At 41.3% G+C, this 27,219-nt stretch overlaps 1 protein-coding gene across 7 annotated transcripts in view; it reads right to left on the reverse strand.

The window, feature by feature from the left end:
- The window catches only part of MAEA (macrophage erythroblast attacher, E3 ubiquitin ligase), a 105,407-nt gene that overhangs the window by 70,349 nt on the left and 7,839 nt on the right, over positions 1–27,219 (reverse strand). For all 7 annotated transcript variants that reach the window (XM_034770895.1, XM_034770893.1, XM_034770892.1 and 4 more), the window contains exon 2: positions 8,998–9,180. In XM_034770895.1, the coding sequence (XP_034626786.1) occupies positions 8,998–9,105 (108 nt within the window). In that variant the 5' untranslated portion in view covers positions 9,106–9,180. The remainder of the gene's footprint in view (positions 1–8,997; positions 9,181–27,219) is intronic.

Here is a 27,219-nt window from a genome sequence, read left to right on the forward strand (position 1 = left end):
TCCCTTACCACCGTCTCAGTAGTTTACTGGGTCCTTGCCTGAACATGTTTTGTCCATGACCTTGCACCGAAAAACCAAAAGGGACCATTGTTGGAAATGCAAGTAGCAACAAGTGACAGGCTACTGCTTGCCTTGACCTTCACCATGAGTAAATGCAGGGAAAGGAAAAGCTGGAAGGTACCATTTGTCAATTCTCTGCTAGTACTGCCTAGCTCTTGTGATGGGTTGGATCACTGAAACCCCCCTGAGGCTGCCAACCGATGTGCCAAGACTAATTCTGCCCCTGCTTTCCCTGCCAGCCTGGGACTCCAGCACCCTGTCTTGTTGAGCAAGACACTCCAGTCTGCTCCAACACAGACCCAGGGTCTGAGCCACGTGCCCCAAAGCTGCAGACTTAACAGAAAGCAGCTTACAGAAGTGTTCCTGTCTTTAACATTCAGATGCCCAACTCCCAATGGGGTCTAAACCATGTATTTGGATACATCTGTTTTATCCTGTATAAATCGTATACAGGGTAAACTCAAATTGTTTGCCCTCTAACACTGATAGGGAGAGAGATATGCACAGCTGTTTACCCTCCCCCCCCCAAGTATCAATGCATACTCTGAGTTAATTAATAAGTAAAGTGATTTTATTAAGTACAGAAAGTAGGATTTAAGTGGTTCCAAGTAATAACAGACAGAACAAAGTTAATTACCAAGCAAAATAAGATAGAACATGCAAGTCTATGTCTAAGAAAACTGAATACAGATAAAAACCTCACACAGTAAGCTTCCTTTTACAGACTAGTCTCCTTCTAGTCTGGGTCCAGCAATCACTCACACCCCCTGTAGTTACTGTCCTTTGTTCCAGTTTTTTCAGGTATCTCTTGAGTCAGCTGAAGACAAAATGGAGGTCTCCCCCAGGAGTTTAAGTAGACTCTCTTGTGGGTGGAGATCCCCTCCTCTCTCCTATGCAAAGTCCAGCTCCAAGATGGAGTTTTGGAGTCACGTGGGCAAATCACATGTCCATGCATGACTCCGTTTTTACAGGCAGCAGCCATTATTTCCTTGCTACCTTGAAGGTCCTAAAGTAGACTTCTTATGTGAATTGGAGCCTCCCAAGATCCATTGTCCCTTAAGTGCTTCTTGACTGGGCACTTAACTTGCACATTCCTTTCTCAAGAAGCTGACCAAATGCTTTACAAAGGCTGCTTAGAAATCAAGCAAGTATACAGCCAATATTCCTAACTTCAAGTACAAAATTGATACATGCATACCAATAGGAGAAATGTATTCAGTAGATCATAACCTTTACATAGATATGCCATGTAACATATAATTGGAATATGTTTTATGCCACATATCATATATACATTCATCAGAATATTCCCATGAAGCCTTATGGGGTACACCGTTACAGCTCTACATGGGTTTCTGCTAACCCGAGCAAGGAAGTCTAGCTAGCCCTACTCCAAGCTGGTCTGAAGTGTGAGAGAGGGCTTCCCCCTACCACAAAATATAACACAACACACTGTCCAGGAAGCAGTGCAGGTTTTCCCCATATGCGTTGTCTGTCACACTGGGATCAAGCAAGGGATGCAAGAGGACATGTCTGGCTGTAGTGCAGGTAGCCAGGAATTAAGTGGATTAGCCCAAAAATCTGCTCAAAAGTTGAACACAGTTGAAGCTTAACGTCCAATCACACCAGAAAGTTAACTTTCATGGTTTCAGTTCTGAAGAGTTTTATATCCAAGGATCTGCAGCTCTAAGGTATCTGAAGAGGCAGAACCAAACTGGCAGGCTCTTAAGCAAACAGGATGTATCCTTGAGCTAATGATTGATATCTGAGTTCTGCCTGCAAAATAAATACCGAGCTCTCATCTGTAGATGTCAAAGCACATTATGAAGAAATTAACTATTACCCCATTTTACAAACAGGGCCACAGGGAAGGGAAGGGAAAGCTGCAAACCAGCTGTAGATCCATTTTAGGATCTGAGAACCTTGCTTCAATGAAGAAAGAAGAGTTTACCGGTCATGCACACATCCCTCCACTGTGTTCCAAGGCTCAGCCCTTAAAACTGGGGGGAGTGAGTTCAAGGAGCACATGATGTGGTTCATGTGACTGCAGGTTGCAAGGAGCGCCTGACACAAATAGCAGCTGCAGACCCTTAGCAGTGAGACCACCAGGAAAGGGGCTCTTGACAGTAGTAAGAAAAGTGCAGTGTTCTCCCCCTTCCTAGATGTGTAAAGTGCGAAAAGGCCCTGTTAAGTGTTCTGTATTATTTTGAACCTTTCATGTATTCTCTTGGTTAATAAACCTGCCCTGAGGATGTGCAATGTGCCTAGAGCTCTTTGCTGTTATTCAGACTGTCCTGTCCACTGATTTATAGCAGCCTTTAGCCCACCTCAATAAGAGTTGAAGCCAGCAGTGCTATTGTTACTGAAGATTGTCAATGTTTACAGTCTTTGGGCCAGATCCTCAGCTGCCGTAAATTTACATAGCTCTATTAGAGCTGATGGAGTTACACTGGTTTACACCATCTGAGAATCTGGCCCTTTGTGTCCAAGTTATGCCACAGTTCATTGGATGTTTTTGTTCAGGATAAAATGAGAGACTAAATCCTGTCAGACCTTGAGTCAAGGTCTGAAGTTTGAGGTGGTTTTCATTTCACCATCAGCACAAAGTGACCCTCCTGGTTCTGACAGTTCCCGCTATTGAAATAAGCAAGGCCAGGAAAGAAGATCTTCAGTATCAAGCAGAGGTTTGAGGGCAGACATATACTTAAGACACTGCACCGGTGCAGCTGCACCACTTCAGTGAAGACGCTACACGCCAATGGGGGAGTGACTCCTGTTAAAGCGTAGTTAATCCACCTCCGCAAGAAGGTCAAATTTGAGCTAGTCTTTAGTCAAGGGGCTGCTGCGGATGATACCCTGGCAGCACCCTCTTTTCTTTTACGAGGAAACTGCAGCATCTCTGTTTGCAGCTGTGACAGAATGACCGGAAGAGAAAGGTGATATCTCAGGAAGGCGCATCCCAAGATACATGTTGCTATTCCTCAATGAAACTCCAGCCTGGCTACTGTATCATACTAAAGAGAATAGTGGTCATGCTGTGATTCTTTGTAGCATGAGCTATTGGGCTCTTGTCTAGCCTTGCTACTTATTCAAATTACATTCCAGATTCTTGTGTCTATTTTGTAATTAGATTTTTTGGGAAGAATGTGCTGTAAAGTTATCAGAATAAATTTACAGACAGAAAAGGCCACAGTACACATCTTTTCCTAGTGCTTTAGTCAAGGATAAAGTGTGTTCTTTTTGCAGCTTCTACTACAGCTTCACCAATAGATACATAGATTCCAAGACCAGAAAGGACCATTGTGATTCATCTAGTTCAGGGGTTCTCAAACTTCATCACACCAGGACCCCCCACTTCTGACAAAAAAAGACTACACACCCCCAGGAGAGGAGACCGAAGCCTGAGCCCACCCAAGCTCTGCCACCCCAAGGGATTGGGGGGAAGGGGTGCAGAGGCGGCATAGTCCTTGCTCTTTGACCCTGGGCGCTGGGGCTCGGGCTTTGGTCCCAAGCAAGTCTAATAGTAGCCCTGGCGACCCCATGCTACCCTCTTTGGGGTCCTGAGCCACAGTTTGAGAATCGCCGATCTAGTCTGACTTCCTGCGTAACACAGGCCATAGAGTTTCCCCAAACTAATTCCTAGAGCGTGTCAGTTATAAAAATATCCAGTCTTGATTTTAAAAATTGCCAGCGCACCATTTGCAAACTGAAAAACAGATGTGCAATTGGCGCTGATGGTATCCCGCTGGAGCTGCTAAAATGCAGCTTTTGGCCCTGTAGCGGAATCACTTGTGGCCATCTTCCATCTGATGTAGAGAACTGGAACCTTTCCAACCACCTGGAAGGACATTATTGTAATCTCACTTTATAAGGGCAAGAGACTGTGCAGTGAACATTAGATATAAAGAACAATCATTTTGTTGTCCATGCTAGGGAAGTTGTTTGTGCATGTTCTGCTGGTGCATTTAGAGCCCCTGCTACATTGGAAGCATCACCTCCAACAGTCAGGCTTCACAAAGAACAGGTTCATATTAGATGCCATTTTGGCCCTCTGCTTGTTGTCACAGATACATCGTGAGTTCAAAAAATATGTAGTTGATCTTAAGGCTGCGTTGTATTCAGTTGACCGAGTCATGCTATGGAAGGCCTTAAAGGGCGTAGGTGTCTCAACCACTCTGCTGGACTTGATTAGTGAGTTGAATAATGGAACCACTGCCCGTGTACATCTGGGTAATCGGATGTCAGCACATTTAAAATCAGTATCTGGTGTCAGGCAGGGCTGAGTCTTGGCCCCTGCACTCTTTTGTTGGGCAATGGATTTCATAATGCCACATTCTGTAAGATCCATAGGCATTAAGTTCAGTGATCTCTCGCTCTCAGACCTTGACTACGCGGATGATGATGTTCTTCTAGTACAGAGCCCGAACAAGTTTCGCCAGGCACTCCAGCAAATAGAGGAGTTGGCCAAAGTTAACCTCCATGTTTCATAGTCAAAGACAAAGCTTCAAAAGCTAGGATCAGGTCCACCTGCGACTTCAATCTCTTTGAATAAGGAAACAGACAAAGCAGTTTCCAGCTTTTGCTATTTGGGTTCTATACTCACCAGTTCCTTCAACTCTCATACAAAGGTTCTCCATCAGATTGGCATTGCAGTGACTGCCATGGGTCATTTACGAGAAATATAGACTCAACATCATCTCAGCACAACCGCCAAGTTCAGGATCTATTCGAGCTGTATCCTCTCCGTACTGCTGTACAGTTGCAAAACATGGACACTACGTTGCTCAGATTAGGCAAAAATGGAGGCTTTCCACAGAAAATACCAATATTATATACTGAGCATTCATAATGCAGACATTTATGGTTGCTCTAGTTACAGACTAACGGGGCTATTGTCTGCAGCTGGTGTCTTATGGTTTTTGGACATGTCGCCAGAATGCCACAAGACATTCCAGTGAACACCGTTCTCTGGGTGGCTTGTAACATCTGGGATAAAATTCCACCAACCAAGATGTGGAGCCGGCCCAGAGGCAGACCCCCGCCACTACGTGGGTGCATCAAATCTATTCCGACATTGGACTTTTGGCCCGTGAAGCCCTTGCTGCTGCTGCTGCACAGAAACAGACCAAAATGCGAACAATCGCTACAGCTGACTGTTTGGCTAAGAAAAAGATGAGGAGGAGGAGAAAAAAAGAGTGATGGAGAATCCACCATGACCTTTGGTAAATTGTTCCAACGGTTAATTACTCTCAAGGTGTAAATTTTTTTGCCATATTTCCAGTATGTATTTGTCTAGCTTAAACTTCCAGCCATTTGGTCTTGTTATACCCTTTGTCTGCTAGACTGATTAGCCCATTATCAAATGTTTATTCCCCGTGTATATAGAAACAGACTAATCAAGTCATCCCTCAACAGTCTCTATGTTAAGTGAAATATAGTGATAGACTCAGAGCTCAGTCTAAGGTATGTTTTCTAATTCTTTAATCATTTCTCTCAACTCTCTCCAATTTATCAACATTCTTCTAGAAGTGTGGATACCAGAATTTGACACAGTATTCCAGCAGTGATTGCATGAATACCAAATACAGAGGAACATAGCGGGTCTACTCCTAATCAACAGTCTCCTGTTTATGCATTAAAGGACTGCTTTAACCCTTTGACTGCAGTGTTATACTGGGAGCTCCTGTTCAGCTGATTAGCCACCAACATCCCAAAGGTTTTTTCAGACTCACTGCTTCACAGGGTGGAGTCCCCATCCTGGAAATATAATCTACATTTTCCTCCTAGATGTATACATTTACATTTAGCTGCATTAAAACACCTTGTTTGCTTGCACCCAGTTTACCAAGCAGTCCAGATTGCTCTGTTTCAGTGACCTGTTCTCTTCATTACTTAACACTTCCCCAATTTGTGTGTCATCTGTAAATTTTCAGGTATGCACACCCCCTACAACACCATGTTGAGTGCGATTAATTGTATTACTCTTTTAATTCTTTATTAATCGACTCCCATATCAGCCTCTCTGTCATCTTGCCTAAGGGCAATGTCAGGATAACAAGCCTATCTAGATTACTCTTTTTAAACACTGGCACAACATTAGCTTTCTTGCAGTCTTCTGAAGTATCTCCAGTCTTTCGAGTCGTATTGAAAAATCAACTTTCATAGCCCAGCCAGCTCCTCAGTCAACTCTTGGATGCAAGTTATCCAGACCTGCTGATTTAAAAAAATTGCTAACTTTAGTAGCTACTGTTTAACTTTCCAGAGACATTAATGGGATGGAATTGTCATATGATATGACGATATCTGTCTCCCAATTCATATTTCTCTCTAAATAAGAACAGAAACATTAAATACTTTTACTTTTCCTGCATAATTATTGGTAATGCTACCATTTCCATTTAGTAAAGGACCAATGACATTGGTAGGATTCCTTTTGTTCCCAATAGAATTTAAAAAATCCAGTGTGACTCTTCACTGATTCACAGGCAAGTATGCAATGTGACTTTTCAGGTAAAGAGGAGTATTCTGAGTAGCTATCAACATTCCATGGATGAAGCCAAAATTTGTTCTGATAACCAAACTGAATGCCATAGATGTGAAAGCAAATGTCAGAAACTTTATGGATCCCTCTGGAAAAGGGTGATGTGATATCTTGTTAATCTCTTGAGTTTTCTCGCCATTCTAAGGCTTCCATTTCAGAACAGATGGCTGAAGGAGGCCTAAATTGAAACAGCTGTGCTCCAGAGATTTCCCCCAGTAAGCCTTCACTACCAATGTTATCCTTGTTCCTAGGAAATTTAAAACTAACCAAAACAAGAAGGCTCTTGGGGCAGGAAATTTCTCTCTTTCGGTTTATACAGAATCCAGCACAAACTTAAATTGGGGCCTTTGGCTGCAACTGTAACAGAAAGAATGCAAAAAAAACAAAAACAAAACACACTCCTTTTGGAACACTATCTTTCTGGATTAGAAGGAGAGGACTTCTCTAATTCCCAATCTTCTATTTTGATCTCTTTAAGTAAAGGAACTGGAAATATTGATCTCAAAAAGGAAACATTTGCTTATATGACCATTTTGAGGAAGTCAACAATCCCACTCACCTTCTCCATGCTTGGAGAACTTACTTTTAAGATGACTTGCACAGGAAGCATAAAAAGAGGGCACAATATATGTTATGAAGACCAGAATAGGTAAAAGTGGCCATATATCCTTTTACCTGTATTTAAAAAGGATGGGGGAATTTCTACATTAAATATCCATATTATTTCAAACTTGGAAAACTCTATGGTGACTGAAGAATTAGTAAGTTTGTAATATCACGAGAAACTAACCAGTAAAGCTGGGGAATTTCTTTAGTCAAACTTTGGTTTGTCTGTTTATACCAATTTAACTTCAATGCTTAACCGCTTGGAAGGAAGGATATCTTATGAAGATTCAACACCTCTACTCCACTACCTATTCCATTCCAGTGTGAGACTTCATGATACATCTACCAAAGCCCTTCTACTTCCACCAGAAATCTTCCTGCAAAACCAGGGAAGACAACATTTGACATTCCTGTTACTTCTGAAAGTAAAGCACCAAGCAGGATTTTTTTTTTTTTTTTTTTAAAAGCCACCACTCCCAGTCCTCCTTTATACATCATAAGTCAGGAACAGTTTGCCAACCCAAGTGTTAAAAGACCCGTTGCAGGTTACCTTTTAGATATACAGTTGGACCAAAAAATAAAATAAAAAGAAATAAAAAAAATAGAGAACCAAAAAGCCACCTCCCATGACAAATCGAGCACGTCAGAATGTTACTTTTATTGTGAACCTTCAAGGTTCACTTGCTGCAGTCTCCTTGCAAGGCTCTACAAGGTCTGCTGTAAACTTATTCAAGTCTCTAATGGACCATGCCTGTTGTCATAATGCTCATTTGATCTTTTAAAGTGCTGCTCCAAAGTACGGGGAGGGGAAACCTATTCTCACTCTTCTGCTGTATTTCTGAAGGTAGAAATACAAGAGTTTTGATTTGTCTCAGACTGAAGAGGTAACATTCCTATGGAAAAACAGGGATTTAGTACATAGTACATTTTGTAGGTCTTTGACTTAGAGTTTGTTCTTCTTAAGAGGGCAATAACCTAAAAAAGAGGCAGAGGCTGAGACATTGCTGAACTATTCTCTGACAGATTTTAAAACTGAACAGCTACAGCAAATAAAGTTAAGTTTTTGTTTCCTTGCCGTTTCAAGGCTTCTCCCAGCACCATCCCAATCTGTGGATTTAATACTCATGAGACGTGTGTAATTGACAGTTCTTGAAACTCAACATTATCTTGTCAAAATGCTTCAGCTTTGACCCGCAAGAACGTCCTCTGGTGTTCAGAGGGTAGTTCAGCTTTCATGCTCTTCCCATCCTTGGCCTGTCCCCCAAAATGGTCAACAAATGTGCCAATTAATATAATTTAGTGGTGATGTGATGCAGATACCTCTCTACTGGGAGGTGGAGTGATGCAACTAACTCAATTGACTGCTGCTACCTCTTCTGTGGCTAAAAAACTTCAGTCTCCAGGATTGTCAGATAGAGAAGCCTCATCTACTGGTTTAGATATATAAAACAAGAGAAAATCCAGTCATCGCGATGTCTCAGACTGTATGTAACACTTCTGTGTTGACTATTCATAAAAGAGACCATTTTTAATATACATATTTCTACTTTAAGAGATTTAGGGATACTAAATCATGGGACACAAAGTCAAATTTCATAGGCACAGTGAAGCAAGGTACAATCACTTTCTGGTATTTGCTTTACAATATCGCCTTAAAGGCTTTCTCTAGTGCCATGAATATTTATTTCTGGACCACAAGAATAAAAGCGTGGGGTAACTTAACACAGTGACAGAGGTAATCTTCTGAAATGAGAAATGAGGATATAATAAACAGCAGAAATACCAGTTACCTTTCTTTTCAGAACACTGAGCTTTTCAACTACTCCATCAAGGAGACTAACAACTGAATCCACAGCAGGACAGCTACTCAAGGTCTTCTCCAGCTCTGCAACAACCATAGTAACGTGGCTCGTCTCTCGATCAATATTTTTCTGTGCAGCTCGAAACCGTTTGTTCAGTGTCTCATAAGGTACCTAAAATAAAAATTGTTATGTCTTAAGAATTAGTGTACTTTAAATAGACATCTCTGGTAGACAATTTCTGCGCAATAGTGGACAAGTTGAGTCAAAATTGTTAAAAAAAAAAAACCCAATTGATGTGGTGTGCCTCCCTTTTTGTGCCCAACTTGAGACACCTTTGAGGGCCTATGTTTTCAGGAAGCACTGAGTGTCCACCCTCTGAAAACCAGACCCCCTTCTAACTATCTCAAGATGCACACCCAAATTCACTAGTGAGTTTGAAAGTTTTAGTCTTCATCTCTCTCTGTTTAGTTCCTATCTGTACAATGGTAGTTACAGTTCCTTTCCCCCACTCCGTCTCTTTTTTCAGTATAGCATGTAAGCTTTTTAGAGGAAGGACTGTGTACATAGAGCACTTAGCACAATGCCACTCCCTCCAGTTTCAACTGGTGTAGCCACTATACAAATTATAATGAAAGTCTATTGGATATTTTTCAAATAATGGATAAAAGTGAGGAGAGATCTGTTTGTGAACTAAGCAGAAAAGAAGCTAAATGTCAAATAAAAGTTATTATTTCACTCAGTATAGAAATTAGCACATATAACGAGTAAATGATTAGATTAAATGTAATTATTAGGTTGCTCTCCCTATTTCCTTAAAAAAAACAAAAAAAACGCGAAGCTCCTGTTAATCTAAAACAAGCTCATTTCCTTCCCAAAGTTTCTCTACAATGTTCTGTGCACAGTGAGTTCTTGTTGGAGGGTTGGTATGACACTTACGGGGGGATACCCAGAGTTGTGAGGCACCTCTCTACTACCTGCCCTTAGCATGAGAGAGTCTTGTCTGTGCCTGCTGGGGCTCAGCTTCTGGACTCCACCAGCCTTTGGCAACACAGGCCTCCTAGACAGGCCTCGCTGTCTCTGTACAAGTTAGTAATAGGCACATGTCAATCCGAGTCCCCTGAGCATTCATCTGGAGGGCCCACAGAACTCTCAGATCCTCTATTCCAGGGGTTCTCAAAATGTGGGTCGTGACCCCATTTTAATGGGATCGCCAAGGCTGGCGTTGGCCCCGCGCCCAGCAAGCCTGAAGCCCAAGCCCCACCACCCAGGGTTGAAGCCCAAGCCCCACCGCCCAAGGCTAAGGTTACATGCTCCCTTTTGGGCTTTAGCTTTGGGCCCCCCCACCCGGGGTGGGGGGCTCTGGCAGGCAAGGTCTTCGATTCCCACTCTTGAGGTTGTGCAGTAATTTTTGTTGTCAAAAGGGGATCACGATGCAATTAAGTTTGAGAACCACTGCTTTATTCCCTAAGGAACAGTGCATAGTTTCAATTGAGGATTACCACTCTGCTTAACACACAGCATTTAGATATATTTATAGTGAAAACAAAAATATGTTTATTATCAAAGAACAGAGAATCAAGTGATAGAAAGTAAGACTATCAGAAACAAATGGCTACATATAAAACAAAATTATGGAACAATAATAAATATATAAACAAAATATGTTTTCTAGTCTAAATTTAACTCATAAGACATTCTCATTTCCTACAGAACATAAATTTAACTCATAAGACTTGTTTTCCCACCCCCAACATTTTCAGTCAGGATGACTAAGATCACTTTTTCATGAGATCACGTCCAGTGGCAGCTTTTCCTCACCAACTAAGGGATACCAGTGGATCTCTCTGCACCCCCAGATATATCAGACCAGACCTTTTGAGCTTCACCTGAAAACAGGATTCCCCCTCCACCCGCTGTTTACTTGGTCCTGTTAATTTCCTTCTGAAGTCTCACATGCTCTTCATTAGCATTTGACCGAATATGCTAATAGACTTCTACTGTGAGACACAGAATACACAACAGTCCACCAGGGAGATAAATGTCTCCTACCTCAGGTCTGGAGAAGTTTGTCGCAAGGCATGTTACCTGCCTTTAAACTACAAAGCCTAGAGAACATAATATTCAGCATATATACACAACTCCTTACATATTTTCCATACATACATTTTGCAATGATTATGATAACCAGTGTGGTACAGGGCTTCCTTAGAGACCTTACATGAGCCTTTTGGGTAAACCCAGGGGATCCTTGTACCCCTATGCCCCTGCCAGTAGCACCAAGAGGTCCTTGGGTCACAGTTCTCAATCCGTTTGAGAAGAAATGACAATTTTAATGCATATTCATAAACTTCATCCAAGCAGAGCCTTAAATGGACTTTGCACATAAGACTCTGATCCTGTAAATGCCTATGTGCACAAATCTCAACTCCTCCAATGGAAGTTTCACATGTGGAGCATTTCTAGTTTGGATTCAAGGGTGAGTGAGTTTGGACCAAGTGGAAAGTGTGCCAGATCTCATGTCTGGCATTCTTTAGATAGCATCCAGAAGAAATCAGGTTCCTGGCACTAGTTTTACTTTACAGAAAGTATTTTAATAATAATTAAATAGAAAGTCAAAATAAAGTTCAAGTAATTAGGCAGCGAAGAAGTTAACTACAGTTATGGTAGTAAGTTTGACTCTTAATATCACAGAAAAGTCACTGAGAAACTGCTGGAATGAGAAAACAAAGCAACAGCATATTGGACAACACAGCACTACTGAGAAGGCAGATGCTGTAATAAGCATTTAGAAGATTTGAGGAGTGCCCTGAAATCCAGGGAAAATTAGAGAATCATTACAGTCTAAGATGGTGTCACACTGGGCTGTAAACAGACTTAAAGATGAAATAGCGGCACTTCAGTAGCGCTTGTTAAAGGGAGTCGCATAAGTGAACAGAAGGGTTGTTAGATTCTTAGGAGTGGAGATGAGTTAAGAAATAAAAAATGTCAAAGGACTAGGACTGAGTATGTTTTTATCCTGAAAACACAAACATAAAATACTTACACGAAGCATAAAAAAAGCAGCTTGTTGACAAGAGAATTATCACTATAAAAGTAGGGGACATATTTTGCAGCACAAAGCAGGCTTCAAGCCTATATAATGAGTGGATCACTCCAATATAGGTAATGAAGGGCCAGCGAGGCAGTTTCCCTATACCACTCCAGCACAAATGGCACAGGTAAATCTAAAACAAAAATCACAAGATTCTGTAGAATTTTTTTGTACTTGAGAAGATGTGCATTAAAATTAGTGGGTTTTTTTTATATACTGTATAGTCCAGCTGCAGCTAAGGAAAGCACAGCATAATTTAGGGAAGGGATCTCCACCTTTTTCTTGCTGAGGCCCCCCTACCCCCTCACATGCTATAAAAACTCCAGAGCCCGGCACAGAACTCGGGGCCAGGGGGTGGGAGGACAACCCCTTGGGCATAGGCTTAGTTTGACTTCTGGGGGGGAGAGGGCAAGGGCCGGAGGGGCAAGGGCCAGCTCTGCACAGCGGGGTCCAAGAAGGGAGCGCCACCTCCACCACCTGACTCACCTCAGCAGGCCATCCAGCCTGTCTGGGCTGTGGGGGCACACAACCAAAAAATATAACTCAAAAGGGGGGTGGGGGGGAGACTCAGCTCAAAAATTTGAAAACCACTCAGGGTGGAGGCAGGGGCTACATACAGCAAGGAGCTTAGCTCAGGGTGTAGACAGGCGAGTAGCTAGGGGCTGCATACAGCGAGGAGCGTAGCTCGGGGTGCAGGCACGGGAGGTAGCTCAAGTTACAGGGAGGATAGCTAAGGGCTGTATGCCAGGAGGGCTCCCCCTGCAGTGGCTGCTCCCAGAGGGCTCTGCCGGCCCCAGAGTCGGGTCCCCCCACCTGGGTGACTCTTACCAGATGCGTGAGTAGTCAAAGGGGGCCAGGAGCTGAGGAGCAGGCACCAGCAGCAGACATAGCTGCCCACTCCATGGCACCATCAGCCAGAGAAGCAGCTGCCCCACACTGCCTGGCTCTGGCTTCCCATCTACAACCTGGCTAAAGGGCTGAGCATCAGAGGGGCTGGAGGAGAGGAGGAGCTGCCCCCGGACTGCCATACTCTGGGTAAGGCACTGCAGTTTGGGGGGGAACACTCTTGTGCCCCCAACTCTGCCCATTGGCTCAGGGCTTCTGCCCACAGAACGCTGGGTGGCTCCAGTCCCATGCGGCTCCCAGACCAACACCAGGCTTCAGATGGGGATGGGGGGCAGCTTCAGGCTTGGGGCTCCAGGTTTCAGGAGTGGGGCCCCCCTGAAATGGCTCACAGACCCCCGGTTGAGAACCACTGACTTAGGGGATAGCGAAGGTGTGGTTGAAAAGGCAGCTACTTGCTCTGTGCTGGGGGCAGGGAAGGCGTTACCAGGTCCCAGGGCTTCCCAGCACACCAATTATGGTTTCAGCCCCTTAGGGATGCTGGCAGTCTGTGCAAATTAAAGCAGTCCTCAAGGTTCAGAGCTGGAACTGGATTGGGAGAGTGTGTTAAGCATCCTTTACAAGGATCTCTCCCCCAATTCTACTCTAAGTCATGCTGTGCATTCAGCTGCAGCTGATCTATACATGCCACATCAAAAACTCATGTTATTTTTAAAAGTCCAAAACAATTCTGCAGAAATGTTTTTGATTTACTTGCACCCTGTCTGTACAAAATGCTGTTTGGGAGCTTTTTTGCAGCACAATCTTTTAGAAGCAAGTACTGTTGCCAAACCTAACCATTCAAAAATCATGAGTGACCTCAAAAGAAAAAAAAAAAAATCTTTCTAAAATAATAAATTGTAAGCTCTTTAGTTCCTTTCCGGTTTCTGTGCTATGGAGAACGTCAGTCAGATTTTCAAACTTTTCTCTGTAAATATGAGGGCTGGAACTTTCCTTTTAAAAAAGCTGAGATTCTCACTTGACTCCAGGAATATGCTTCAAGAAGACATCAAATATGAATTTTGAGATAAAATAGTGAATCTGAAAAAAACAAAACAAAAACCACCACCAACACTTCTTTAGTAACAATTTGTCCTGCTGGTTGACTTTTACAAATCTGCATCTTATTTCTTTTTCATTTCAAGAATATATAGAAAGGTATGAAGTTCAGAAGAAAAATGCTGCAGAACCTGTTAATGGGGCATGCAAGGTTTTATTATTATTAATTGTGCAAACACCCTACCATGAGTAGCAATAAGGAGAAATTCTACTTCTCTCTCATCATGTTGAGGACAGCACCTCCACATTTTAGATATTCAGTCTAGTTGAGAAATAATATATTTACAACTGAAAGTTAAGTGGTTTTGAGTGTATTTAACAGTCCTTTAATTTCTATAGCCACCCTTCACACCCATTTGTAGGAGTCCAATTCCCAAGCCCATTTTTCTTTTTTCTGACTTTTTCAAATACATCTATAGGCATCCAATTCACTGCTCTAGCATATATCTTATAAATTAAAACACATACAAAATTACCATAAAGAGACTGTCAGTAAATATATCCATCTCAGCCCATGCTCTCCCCAGAAACCTTGGAGGAGGAAAAGAAAAGGGCTTTACAGCATGCCTTAGGAGATTTAAAAATCAGAGCTCTAGGGGAATATGACAGAGTGCTGGGAACCAAGAACTGAGCCAGCATTCAGGTCACTTAAACACCAATTAATTCCCCCCAGGGTGGACCGGATAGGATTAGATTAAAATGTTCTGGAGAAGGACTAACAAGCAAATTGGCCCAGATATGAGGAGGTACACCTCTACCCCAATATAACGCTGTCCTTGGGAGCAAAAAAAAAAAAAAAAAAAATCTTACTGCATTATATTGAACTTGCTTTGATCTGCCGGACTGTGCAGCCCCAGCCCCCCGGAGCACTGCTTTATTGCGCTATATCCAAATTCGTGTTATATCAGGTCGCGTTATATCGGGGTAGAGGTGTATAAGGCAGCACAGGAAGGAAGTACAGGGAAGAGAAAGGCAGGCTAGCAGGGCAATCCTCCCTCTCCTCAACAGAGAACTGAGATGAAACTGAAAGCCTAAATAATTACGATGTCTGGATCTGCCAGGTGGTGGGAAGAACAAATGTAAATAAATTGCACGGAGGTGTTTGACAACTGAATGTCTCCAAGGGTGCATAGAGAGAGCAGAGGACAGGGATGGGATATCGCCCTGCCACACCCAGTAAGGAAACCAAGTTCCACAATACAGTACACCCTCAAAGAGAACAGCATGCCAGCAGCTTTCTTATTTATAATGAGGGGAAAATCTAGCTCAGATGTTTACTGATCTGAACTCTGGCAGTATGCTATAGGAGGAATGATCTCAAGGTGTAACCACATGGACAGCACATTACAACAATCTATTCTGGAGATGAAAAAGGCATGGATAATTGAGGTGAACCTTGCCATAGAGAGAAAGGTCACAACCATCTTGGCAGGCCTAAATGGAAAAAAGTGCTTGGCCACAGCTGCTGACCGAGCACTTACTAGCAGCCTAGGACCTACCACCACCCTCAAGCTGCGTGTCTGTTTTACAAATATCAGAGGGGTAGCCGTGTTAGTCTGAATCTGTAAAAAGCAACAGAGGGTCCTGTGGCACCTTTAAGACTAACAGAAGTATTGGGAGCATAAGCTTTCGTGAGTAAGAACCTCACTTCTTCAGATGCAAGTAATGGAAACCTCCAGAGGCAGACCTTGGCCAACCTAAAGCATATTCTCACCAGCAACCACGAACTGCACCATAACAACTCCAACTCAGGAACCAACCCATGCAACAAACCTTGATGCCAACTCTGCCCACATATCTACACCAGCAACACCATCACAGGACCTAACCAGATCAGCTACAACATCACCGGCTCATTCACCTGCACGTCCACCAATGTTATACATGTCATCATGTGCCAGCAATGCCCCTCTGCTATGTACATTGGCCAAACTGGACAGTCACTACGCAAGAGGACAAATGGACACAAGTCAGATATCAGGAATGGCAATATACGAAAACCTGTAGGAGAACACTTCAACCTCCCTGGCCACACAATAGCAGATGTAAAGGTAGCCATCTTACAGCAAAAAAACTTCAGGACCAGACTCCAAAGAGAAACTGCTGAGCTCCAGTTCATTTGCAAATTTGACACCATCAGATCAGGATTAAACAAAGATTGTGAATGGCTATCCAACTACAGAAGAAGTTTCTCCTCCCTTGGTGTTCACACCTCAACTGCTAGCAGAGCACCTCACCCTCCCTGATTGAACTAACCTCGTTATCTCCATACTGATTTATACCTGCCTCTGGAGATTTCCATTACTTGCATCTGAAGAAGTGAGGTTCTTACCCACGAAAGCTTATGTTCCCAATACTTCTGTTAGTCTTAAAAGTGCCACAGGACCCTCTGTTGTGTTTTACAAATGGTGCTCTTACGCTCTGGCATGCATGCAGATATACAGCTGAGCCAAATTTTTCAGCTTCTTCCCCCACTCCTCACATTTGGATTGAGTCACAGCCAGAAAACTTTCATCTAGGCACTGGGTATAGCATTTCTCCACCCAATCCATCAGGGAAATTAACACACCATAGAAAGATGTCTTAGAGGGCTCTTAAAATAAATAAATAAATAANTCCCCCACTCCTCACATTTGGATTGAGTCACAGCCAGAAAACTTTCATCTAGGCACTGGGTATAGCATTTCTCCACCCAATCCATCAGGGAAATTAACACACCATAGAAAGATGTCTTAGAGGGCTCTTAAAATAAATAAATAAATAAATAAAAACAAAACCCCAGCCTTAAAGAAAAAAAAAAAAAAAAAACCAAAGCACTGCCCTTTCTCATCCCCCTGCCATTTGTGAAACTGTCCTGGAGTACTTAAGAAGGGCTTAAAAAATCCACTCACAAGTAGCAAAGAGAAAGTTTTCTGGTGTTGGTGGACTGGATGTGGAGGGGAGTTGTGTCTGCAGCATTTAAACTTATTTTATTGAGATTTAATAAGTGCTACATTTCTAGCCCTTTGTTGTTGAAGGCAGCATTCCAAATGTTAATTGATGTATTGTTATCTGTCTGAAACAGCAGTTAAAACAGTTCAGTGTCTGTTGCTCATAGCTTTCCCAGGCAGCATATAACAAAATTGACATCACGTAATTGTGTCCATTTATCTCACAACGACCCTTAGAGAACGCTAGGAGCTGCAGTAGAGACATGCCCCCACCTTCTTACAACACACGAAACGGATATGAAAGTACATTTATACTAGTCCTCCAGTACAGCAATTCCCAAACTGATCCTGTGGAGTTCAAATTGTCTGGGGGTAAGCAGGCTGATCATACAAGACGGTGCTGGTTCTTCTTTCCCTACCGCTCATTAGAATCCCATTGTAGAAGAGAGGCTGGAGAACTGTAATTACAACTGGAAATAACAAGTCAGCCTAACTTACTCTACTTGGTAAGAAAGAGGAAATAGGAGTCAATGGGACGGGAGCTGCAGAGGGGAAGAATATCCAGGGAAGCACACGAAGAAGGAGAGGAATAAAACGGGACCAGAAGGCAAAGCAGCCTTTTTTTTTTTTGAGGGGTGGAGAAGACAAACAATAAACGGGGAGGACAAAACATGGCAATTAAATAGGTAACTCTTCGCTTAACGTTGTAGTTGTTCCTGAAAAATGCTACTTTAAGCGAAACGATGTTAAGCGAATCTAATTTCCCCATAAGAATTAATGTAAATTGATTGCCTGCTGGGTGGCTGTTGCACAGGGAACTTAGGGGAGCGGGGAGCTGATAGGGGGGCTGCTGGTCCACCCTGGTTCCAAGCCCCCACCAGCTAGCTCTAATGGGCTGCTCTATCTGCGAGCAGTGGACAAAGCAGGCAGCTGCCAAACAATGTTCTATAGGAGCATTGCGCAACTTTAAACGAGAATGTTCTCTAATTGATCAGCAACGTAACAACAAAACAGTTAATCAGGACGACTTTATGTGAGGAGTTACAGTACAAGATTGATAGCTAAAAGGTTTACTTTTCCACATACGTAAAAGAAGTTGTCGTCACAGGACTGTTTTGCAGTTATAAAGGGAGGGAGTGTGCTCCATGCAGTCACAAATCGGAGGACATGGAACAATCTCTCTGTTATGGTTAGTCCTTTTTAACAGAACTTTTCAACTCTATCAAGTGTGTGTGTGTGTGTGTGCGCGCACGCTTATGTGCGTGCAGACATGCGCATGTTTTAAATAATCTCTAGTTTTGGCCTAACATCAAGTCATGTAGTTGAAGCAACCACTCTTCACTTACATATGTAGTTTTGTAAAAGATATCTGAACTTTCCCACCCTTGTTAGTAAAGCTGTTTGGCATGAATTATTGATTCTGCAACTTCTAGCACTGCAATGTCAAAACCACAATAAAGTCTCAGGAGACTTTCCCCCCCCCCCCCCCCCCTTCTTTAAACAAAAAAGTACCAGAATGAGTTCATACATGTGCAATATTCAGCTTCTTGCCTTATGTTTTTGTATCTAGGGCAAGTGTGATGTGAACACAATACCTTTAATCATGGTAAGCATGACTTTTGCTGATGTCTCCATGTGTGCTCTTTAACGTTAATAGAGTTAGTAATAAAAAACAGAACAAGCTTCTAGGTATGGAAGACGTCCAAATGCTAATTAATATAAAAGTACATGTGTACAGACAAGTGCATGTAAGTGAGACATACACACATGGTTAAGTTTATGGGGCAGTTGCTTAACGTAATATTAGCAAGGGAGAAGAATCTGGGGAGAGAATAGGGAAAAAGGAGGTTAAAATACTTAGATAAGTTAGATTTACTGAAGTCAGCAGTGTATGAAGAAACATCCTAGCATACTTAAGGAACTAGCCAAGGCAATCTCTGAACCAGCAGTGATTATCTTTGAGAACTCATGGAGGATGGGTGGGATTTTAGAAGACTGGAGAAGAGCAAAAATAGTACCCATCTTCAAAAAAAAAAAAAAAAAAAGGAGGGTGGGGGAAAAAGGAGGACATTGAGACTGCAACCAGTCATCTTAACTTCAATACTCAAAAATACTGGAACAAATTATTAAACATTCAATTTGTATGCACCTAGCAAATAATAGGGTGATAAGTTACAGCCAACATGGATTTGTCAAGAACAAGTCACGCCAAACCAAACTAACGTCCTTCTTTGACAGGGTTACTGGCTTAATGGAAAGGGGAAAATTTGTAGACATGATGTATCTGGACATAAGTAAGGCTTTTGACAGTGTCCTACATGACGTTCTCATAAGCGAACTACAGAAATATGATTTAGATAAAATATTAGATGGATGCAAAACTGAGTTAAAGATCAGACTCAAAGTGTAATTATCAATGATTTGCTGTCAAACTGGGGGGGAGGAGGCAAATGTAGTGGGGTCCACAAGAGTCTGTAGTGGCTCTGTACTATCCAATATTTTCATTAATAACCTGAATAAAGGAGGGGAGAGTATGTTGGTAAAAACTTGCAGATGACAGCAATCTGGGTGGGGTTGCAAGCACTTTGATGGACAAGATTAGAATTCAAAAGTGATCTTGATAATTTAGAGAACTGGTCTGAAATCAACAAGATGAAGTGCATAGTGCTACAATTAGAAAGGGGGGGGGGAATCAAATGCACAAACACAAAACCAGGAATAACTGGCTAGGCAGCAGTACTGCAGACGAGGATCTGGGGAGATTATAATGGATGACAAGTTGATAGGAGTTAACAGTGTGATAGTGAGGGGAAAAAAAAGGCAAGCATAATTCTGGGATGTATTAACAGGAGCGTCTTAAGACACGAGAGGTAATTACCTGTTCAATTTAGCACTGGTGAGGCAGTGGCTGGAATATTGTGCCCAGTTTTGGGCACCAAACTTCAATAAAATATGTGAACAAATTGGAGAGAGTCCAGAGGAGAGCTACAAAAATTATAAGACTTTGAGAAAATATGACCTATGAAGAAATAATGAAAGAATTGAGCATGTTTAGTCTAGAGACGAGAAGACAGTCTGAGGACATAACAGTCATCAAATATGTAAAAGATTGTTACAGAGAGGCTAACAATCAGTTCTTCTGCAAATCCACCACGGGCAGGTAAAGAAGCAATCAGCTTAGTTTGCAGCAAGGGAGATTCAAGTTAAAAATTAGTTTTTTTCCTAACAACAAGAATAGTTAAGCACTTGAACAGGTTACCTAAGAAGGTTGTGCAATCCCCATCTTGGAGATCTTTAAGAACAGGTTACACAAACACCTGTCAGGGATGGTCTATGGTCTAGGACTCTAGGTATACTTACTCCTGCCTCTGCACAGGGAGGATGGACTAGATGACCTCTTGTGGTCCCTTCCAGCCCTACTTGTCTATGATTATATGACTGTTGGACAAAATATACAGAAACAAAAATTGGACTGGTAGGTTGCAGTTTCACGTGCTCCCTTACCAAATGTGGGTCAGAAGATTAGCCCGGTCAGCTTATCCAGTGATTAAAGAATTAGCATAAAAAGGATCCTGGATACATTTTAATTTCTTTGAGCCAGGCATCATGTCTTCTTGTGCTTCCTAACAAAAAAGTCCTTGATCCCAATTTGGGCCTTTGGGTGCTAGTGCAGTACAAACACTACTTTTATTATTATTAGTAGTAGTAGTAGTAGTAGAGTTAAGAGAATCCACAAACTGAACACTACAGTCACATGATTACAAACCAGTCTAATGGTGAACACTAAGGGGATTTTAAATAAAATAAAATAAAATAAATAGAGAGCCCTAAAACATTGCATCTAAGACCCTGTTTTGACAGGAAAAACAAAGGTTTTTTTCCCCCCCAATTACGTTATCTTAACACAAATTAAAAGCACTATAAACATACAGGCTAACGTACCTGAAGCTGTGTTAGCTGGCCATGTTTTGGCCTATGCTTCTGTGTTAGCCTGCATCTTTACAGGCTTTTCATTCAAGATAAACTAAACTCAACCAAAATAAAAAATTAATTAATTAAAAAAAAAAAAAAAAAAGAGCCACACACATGGCCACACCCTTTTTGGTCTATTAAGATAGAGGTTAAATTTTCCTGGGCAACTAAGAGAAAAACAAAGTCAAACAGTGGCAGTAATGAGACAGTCGTGAAAAGCAGAAATGCGAAAGAGTGAGCTAGGAGTGTTGTGCACAAGAGGAAAGGTGCAGTAGCAGAGAAGCAGAGGCAGAATGCAATGCCTCCTAAATACTTTAATTGGAAACAAGAAAAAAAAAATCCCAAAATCAAAATAGAGGTCAACCCATCCAGGACACACGTCTGAGCAGCAAATAAGGTCCACACACTTGGACAGGATATGTAAAATAGTACTGCACCCCTCATCTACATTCTTCAGATGAAGTAACTTATTCTGCACATGAGACTAGATTCCTTTGTGGACCAGCAATAGGTAAAGCATTTTTGTGTAGGAGTAATGCAATAAATTTATCACTTGTATTCTACAGCACTTCATCTGTCGATCTCTGATTATTTCACAGAGTTGAGCTGGCATTATCTCTATTTTACATATGGGTTAGAAAAGTAATTTATATTGCCACTAATTTGCAGAACCATTAACAGAACCCAATTCTTCTGATTCCAAGCGCTGTTATCAGCCCACTAAACCATGACCCACTGTTTTCCTCTACAGTAGTAATAATTTTTCCTGGAGTTGCTGGCCCACCTTTAATCAAAGGCTAATAAATAAATAAATAAAATAAATAAATAAAGATTAGACAGATAGATTAGATAGATAAGAGACCTAGGACAAGTGGTTGGGTTTAAATTTTTATTTCTCACAAGTATTCATATCAAGAATTAAGAGCCAAAGTTCAAAGGTGGACTAAGTTTTCCTATGCAGTAATGTTAATTTTCTAAGTCTGTGTGGTAGGGTGTGAGATTTTTCCAAAAATTATGATGCTTAGGGAAAAAAATGTTGTGCAAAACATGAACTTCCCTCAGTTACAAACATGTCAGTTTCATAATACTATTTCACTTTAATACTATTTTTATTCAAGGGTTTTAGCTGCTCTAAACTTGACACTGAGAGATATCTATCTTTATATAAAAAAAAAAAATGAAAGATCCCCGCTCAATATTGCTCAGAATTTTGTCTGCTATTTCAACACTTCAAGAGAATGAACTAATAATGTCTAGGATAACAAATTGACACAGTTCAACTAACATACACACTTGTACAAAAGAAGCAAATCAAATACAGATTTTGGGGGGGATTAAACTTTTCCATAGGAACAATTATACAAGAAAATTTAATGAATCTCCTTTAGTCACCTATTTCGTTCTGTGCAAGTTTCTCATTTACAAAATTCAGCCAACATCTTGCTAGATCATTTTGCTGTTGTACAATGATCTCTTGCATCCTTATGTAATCCAACTATCATCAATCTTAGAGTTTGTGTAGTGGCATACATTAGAAATGTGGTGGAAACTGTCACTCCCACTACACGTTTGTTTTTTTTTTAGGAGCTGCCATTTTTGACTCCCCTTCTAAAAGCAAAGTTCCACTAGACACTTTTTAAAGCTTTGTCCTTTTAAGAGAAGTATTTGAACACAAAAGTTATGTCAAAGATATCTCGCTGTCGAGAGTCAAGTAGAACGCCTGGCTCTAACACAGTCCTCCTGTGTGACCTTAAGCAAGTCACAGAATCATAGAAATGTAGGGCTGGAAGGAACTTCAAGAGGTCATCAAATCCGGTCCCTTGCACTGAAGCAAGACCAAGTATATCTACAACAGGGGTAGGCAACCTATGGCACGCGTGCTGAAGGTGGCACATGAGCTGATTTTCAATGGCACTCACACTGCCTGGGTCCTGGCCACCCGTCTGGGGGGCTCTGTAGGTCCCCCATCAGTCTTCAAATGTGTTAAGGGCTGATGAATTGTTTTCCATGTCCATTGAAGATAGGACAAGAAGTGATCAGCTTAACCTGCCGCAAGGGAGATTTTAGGTTAAATATTAGGAAAACCTTTCCTACTATAAGGATAGTTAAGGACTGGAATGGGCTTCAAGGGCAGGTTGTGGAATCCTCTTCATTGCAGGTTTTTAAGAACAGCTTAGACAAACACCTGTCAAGAATGGTGTAAATCAGGGGTCGGCAACCTTTCAGAAGTGGTGTGTCGAGTCTTCATTTATTCACGTTAATTTAAGGTTTCACGTGCTAGTAATACATTTTAACGTTTTTAGAAGGTCTCTTTCTGTAAGTCTATAATATATAACTAAACTATTGTATGTAAAGTAAATACGGTTTTTAAAATGTTTAAGAAGCTTCATTTAAAATTAAATTAAAATGCAGACCCCCGGATCGGTGGCCAGGACCCAGGCAGTGTGAATGCCACTGAAAATCAGGGCACGCGTGCCATAGGTTGCCTACCCCTGCACTAGACAAATGCCCCTGTCAAAGAAGGATAGTAGGTTGGTTTGGTATGATTTGTTCTTGACAAATCCATGTTGGCTATAACATATCACCCTAGTATCCTAGATGCTTACAAATTATTAAATAAATAATTTGATCCAGTATCTTTCCAGGTGTCAAGATAGACCAGTCAGTCCTAATTCCCAGGGTCCTCTTTGTTCCCCTTTTTAAAGATAGGTACTATGTTTGCCCTTCTCCAGTCCTCAGGGACCTCACCAATCCTCCATGAGTTCTCAAAGATAATTGTTAACTGTTCAGAGATTGTGTCCTTAAATACTCTAGGATGAATTTTGTCAGGCCTTACACCAACTTGAATACACACAAGTTATCTAAGTATTCTTAACCCGTTTTTTCCCCCCATATTCTGGCTTATGCTCCTTCCCCTTTTTAATATTTTTTATTATGCTAATCATCTGAACATAATTAACCTTTTTAGTGAAGACAAGCAAAACAGGCAAACACTTCAGACTTCTTGGTGTCATCCGTTATTAGCTCTCTTTCCCTGCTAGGAAAGTAGACCTAGACTTTTCTTTGTCTTTCTCTTGATCTTAATATATTTATAGGACCTCTTCTTCTTGCCTTTAATTCCCTTGCCAGATGTAACTCATTTGGTGCATTATCCATTCTGATTTTGTCCCTACATGCTTAACGGATTATTTATACTCATAAATAGCAATTTGTCCATGCTTCCACTTTTTATGATTTGTAGTGGATAGGGGGTCCTTAAACAGCTCCTGATACAGTGATATTGGCCTCTTACTATTCTTCCTTCAACCAGAATAGTTTGCTGTTATGCCTTTAACATTGTCTATGCAAAACTGCCAGCTCTCCACAACTCTTTTTTTCCCTTAGATTTTCTTCCCAAGGGACCTTACCTACCAGTTTCTTTGTTTGTTAAATTCTGCTTTTTTGAGGTCCATTGTCCTTATTCTGCTGCTTTCACTTATTGCCCGTAGAATCACGAAATCTGTCATTTCATGATCACTTTCTCTCAAATTACCTTCAGTCTTCAGATTTGCAAAAAAATTCCTCCCTGTTGGTCAGAATCAAGGCTAAAAATGGTTGTCTCTTTGTTACTTCTTCCACTTTCTGGAAAAAAAAAGTTGTCCCCAGTATAGTCCAAGACCATATTGGAGATTTTGTGTTTTGCTATATAACTTTTCTAGCAGATGTCTGAGTATTTAAAGTCCCCCCCACCACCTCCATTATTACCAGGTCTTGTGTTTTGGATATTTCTGTTATTTGTTCCAGAAATGCCTCATTCACCTCCTCCTGATTTGGTGGACTAGAGTATATTTACCATGATACCCTGTTTCCCCTGCCCCCTTTTCCTTCACCCAGAGACTTTCAACTGATCTCTCACCTAAGAACAAATGTATATATTCTTGATGTATAATGCAACACCTTCCCGTTTTCCTGAACAAGCTTTACTCCTCTATACCAATATTTCAGTCATGATATCTATCCCATCAGTTCTCAGTGATGCCAGTTCCACAGGATCTGTACTATGCTCCATTTTTTAAACAATTCCTTGGAGGGATCTCTTCAGTATGCCAGATCCCCAAGGGTCCCACTCTCCTAAAGGTGGGTCACACAACCTCAACATCTCCTAGATTGAGCCTCTAGCACTTCAGTTTCACAAAGTGAGCTCTGCCCACTAAGTCCAACTGAGATAGATTCCCACTCAGAGACTTTTTGCCCTCTTGAGGAATCAGACCTCCACATCTATTTTTAGTGACACCAGGTAGCCTTTTCAGAACAGAGTAAGGTTTATTAGTCAACTGGAATACAGAACCAGGAAGTCCTTAGGTTAGCAAGGAGAAGCAAAGGTGAAGAAAGAGTTCAGGCTGACTAAAGTCAGCGCTTTACCCAGTCATGCTGCTGCAGCATCCATTTTGTCTGTCTCCATCTCGCTCGCTCTCTTTGTCAGTCCCAGGTGACAACTGCTATGTCTCGCAAAGGCCAGCTCTTGTCCCAGTCTCTGATCACCTTGCGGTCCATTATGTTCCTCCTGCACACCCAGGCTGCATTCACATCTTCTGCTTGCCTGAGTTTCCCACAGATAAGTGGAATGCTCAGTCCTTGGGGTTCCTATTGTCTTTCCAAATCCTCCATTGATATTGACCAGTTTCAGCCAATCCCTAATGACCCATACAGAGCACCCCAGACACTTACTTGACACGAACATCTTCAATGCAACAAGGGCATTAGAACGCTTCTGCACCCACTAGTTAACAACCTTAAGTCAAGAAAGTCATTCCATGCAAATAATTCAGAAAAATATTACAGAAAATTCCCACTTTGTCACATGAAGTCATAACTTAGCTCATGTACTAATTAGGGCTGTCGATTGATCACAAGAGTTAACTCATGTGATTACCTCAAAAAAATTAATCGCAATTTTAATTGAAGTTTTTTTAATCGCAGTTTTAAACAGAATACCAATTGAAATGTATTAAATATTTTTGGATGTTTTTCTTCAATTTCAATTAGAAAGAATACAAAATGTACAGTGCTCACTTTATATTATTTTTATTACAAGTGTTTGTACTGTAAAAATGATAATAGTATTTTTCAATTCACCTCATACAAGTACTGTAGTACAATCTCTTTATCATGAAAGTGCAACTTACAAATGTAGGGGTTTTTATTAGATAACTGCACTCAAAAAACAAAATAAAACTTTAGACCCTACAAGTCCACTCAGTTCTACTTCTTGTTCAGTCAATTGCTAAGACAAACTAGCTTGTTTACATTTATGGGAGATAATGCTACCCACTTCCTAATTACAATATCACCCGAAAGTGGGAACAGGCATTCGCATGGCACTGTTGTAGCTGGCATTGCAAGTTATTTACGTGCCAGATGTGCTAAAGATTCATATGCCTTTTTATGCTTCGGCCTTCGTTCCAGAGGACATGCTTCCATGCTGATGACGCTAGTTAAAAAAATATGTTAATTAAATTTGTGACTGAACTCTTTGAGGGAGAACTGTAGGTCTCCTGCTATGTTTTAAATGCATTCTGCCATATATTTCATGTTATAGCAGTCTCGGATGATAACTCAGCACACGTTGTTCTTTTTAAGAACACTTTCACTGCAAATCTGGCAAAATGCGAAGATGATAATACAAATGTGAAATTTCTAAAGATAGCTAAAGCACTCGATCCAAGATTTAAGAGTCTGAAGTGGCTTTCAAAATCTGAGAGGGATGAGGTGTGGAGCATGCTTTCAGAAGTCTTCAAAGAGCAACATTCAGATGCAGAAACTACAGAACCCAAACTACCAAAAAAATTAAATTAACCTTCTGCTGGTGGCATCTGACTCAGATAATGAAAATGAACATCGATGATATCCACTCTTCTTTGGATCATTATCGAGCAGAACCCGTCATCAGCGTGAACGCACATCCTCTGGAATGGTGGCTGAAGCATGAAGGGACATATGAATCTTTAATACATGTGGCATGTAAATATCTCATGATGCCGGCTACAAGAGTGTCATGCAAACACGTGTTCTCACTTTCAGGTGACATTGTAAACAAGAAGTAGGCAGCATTATCTTCTGCAAATGTAAACAAACTTTTTTCTCTTACTGATTGACTGAACAAGAAGTAGGACTGATTGGACTTGTAGGCTCAAAGTTTTACATTGTTTTATTTTTGAAGGCAGGTTTTTTTTTTTATACATAATTGTACATTTTTAAGTTCAACTTTCATGGTAAAGAAACTGCACTACAGTACTT

The sequence above is a fragment of the Trachemys scripta genome, chromosome 5 (genome assembly GCF_013100865.1).
Source record: "Trachemys scripta elegans isolate TJP31775 chromosome 5, CAS_Tse_1.0, whole genome shotgun sequence".
Taxonomy (NCBI): Eukaryota; Metazoa; Chordata; order Testudines; family Emydidae; genus Trachemys; species Trachemys scripta.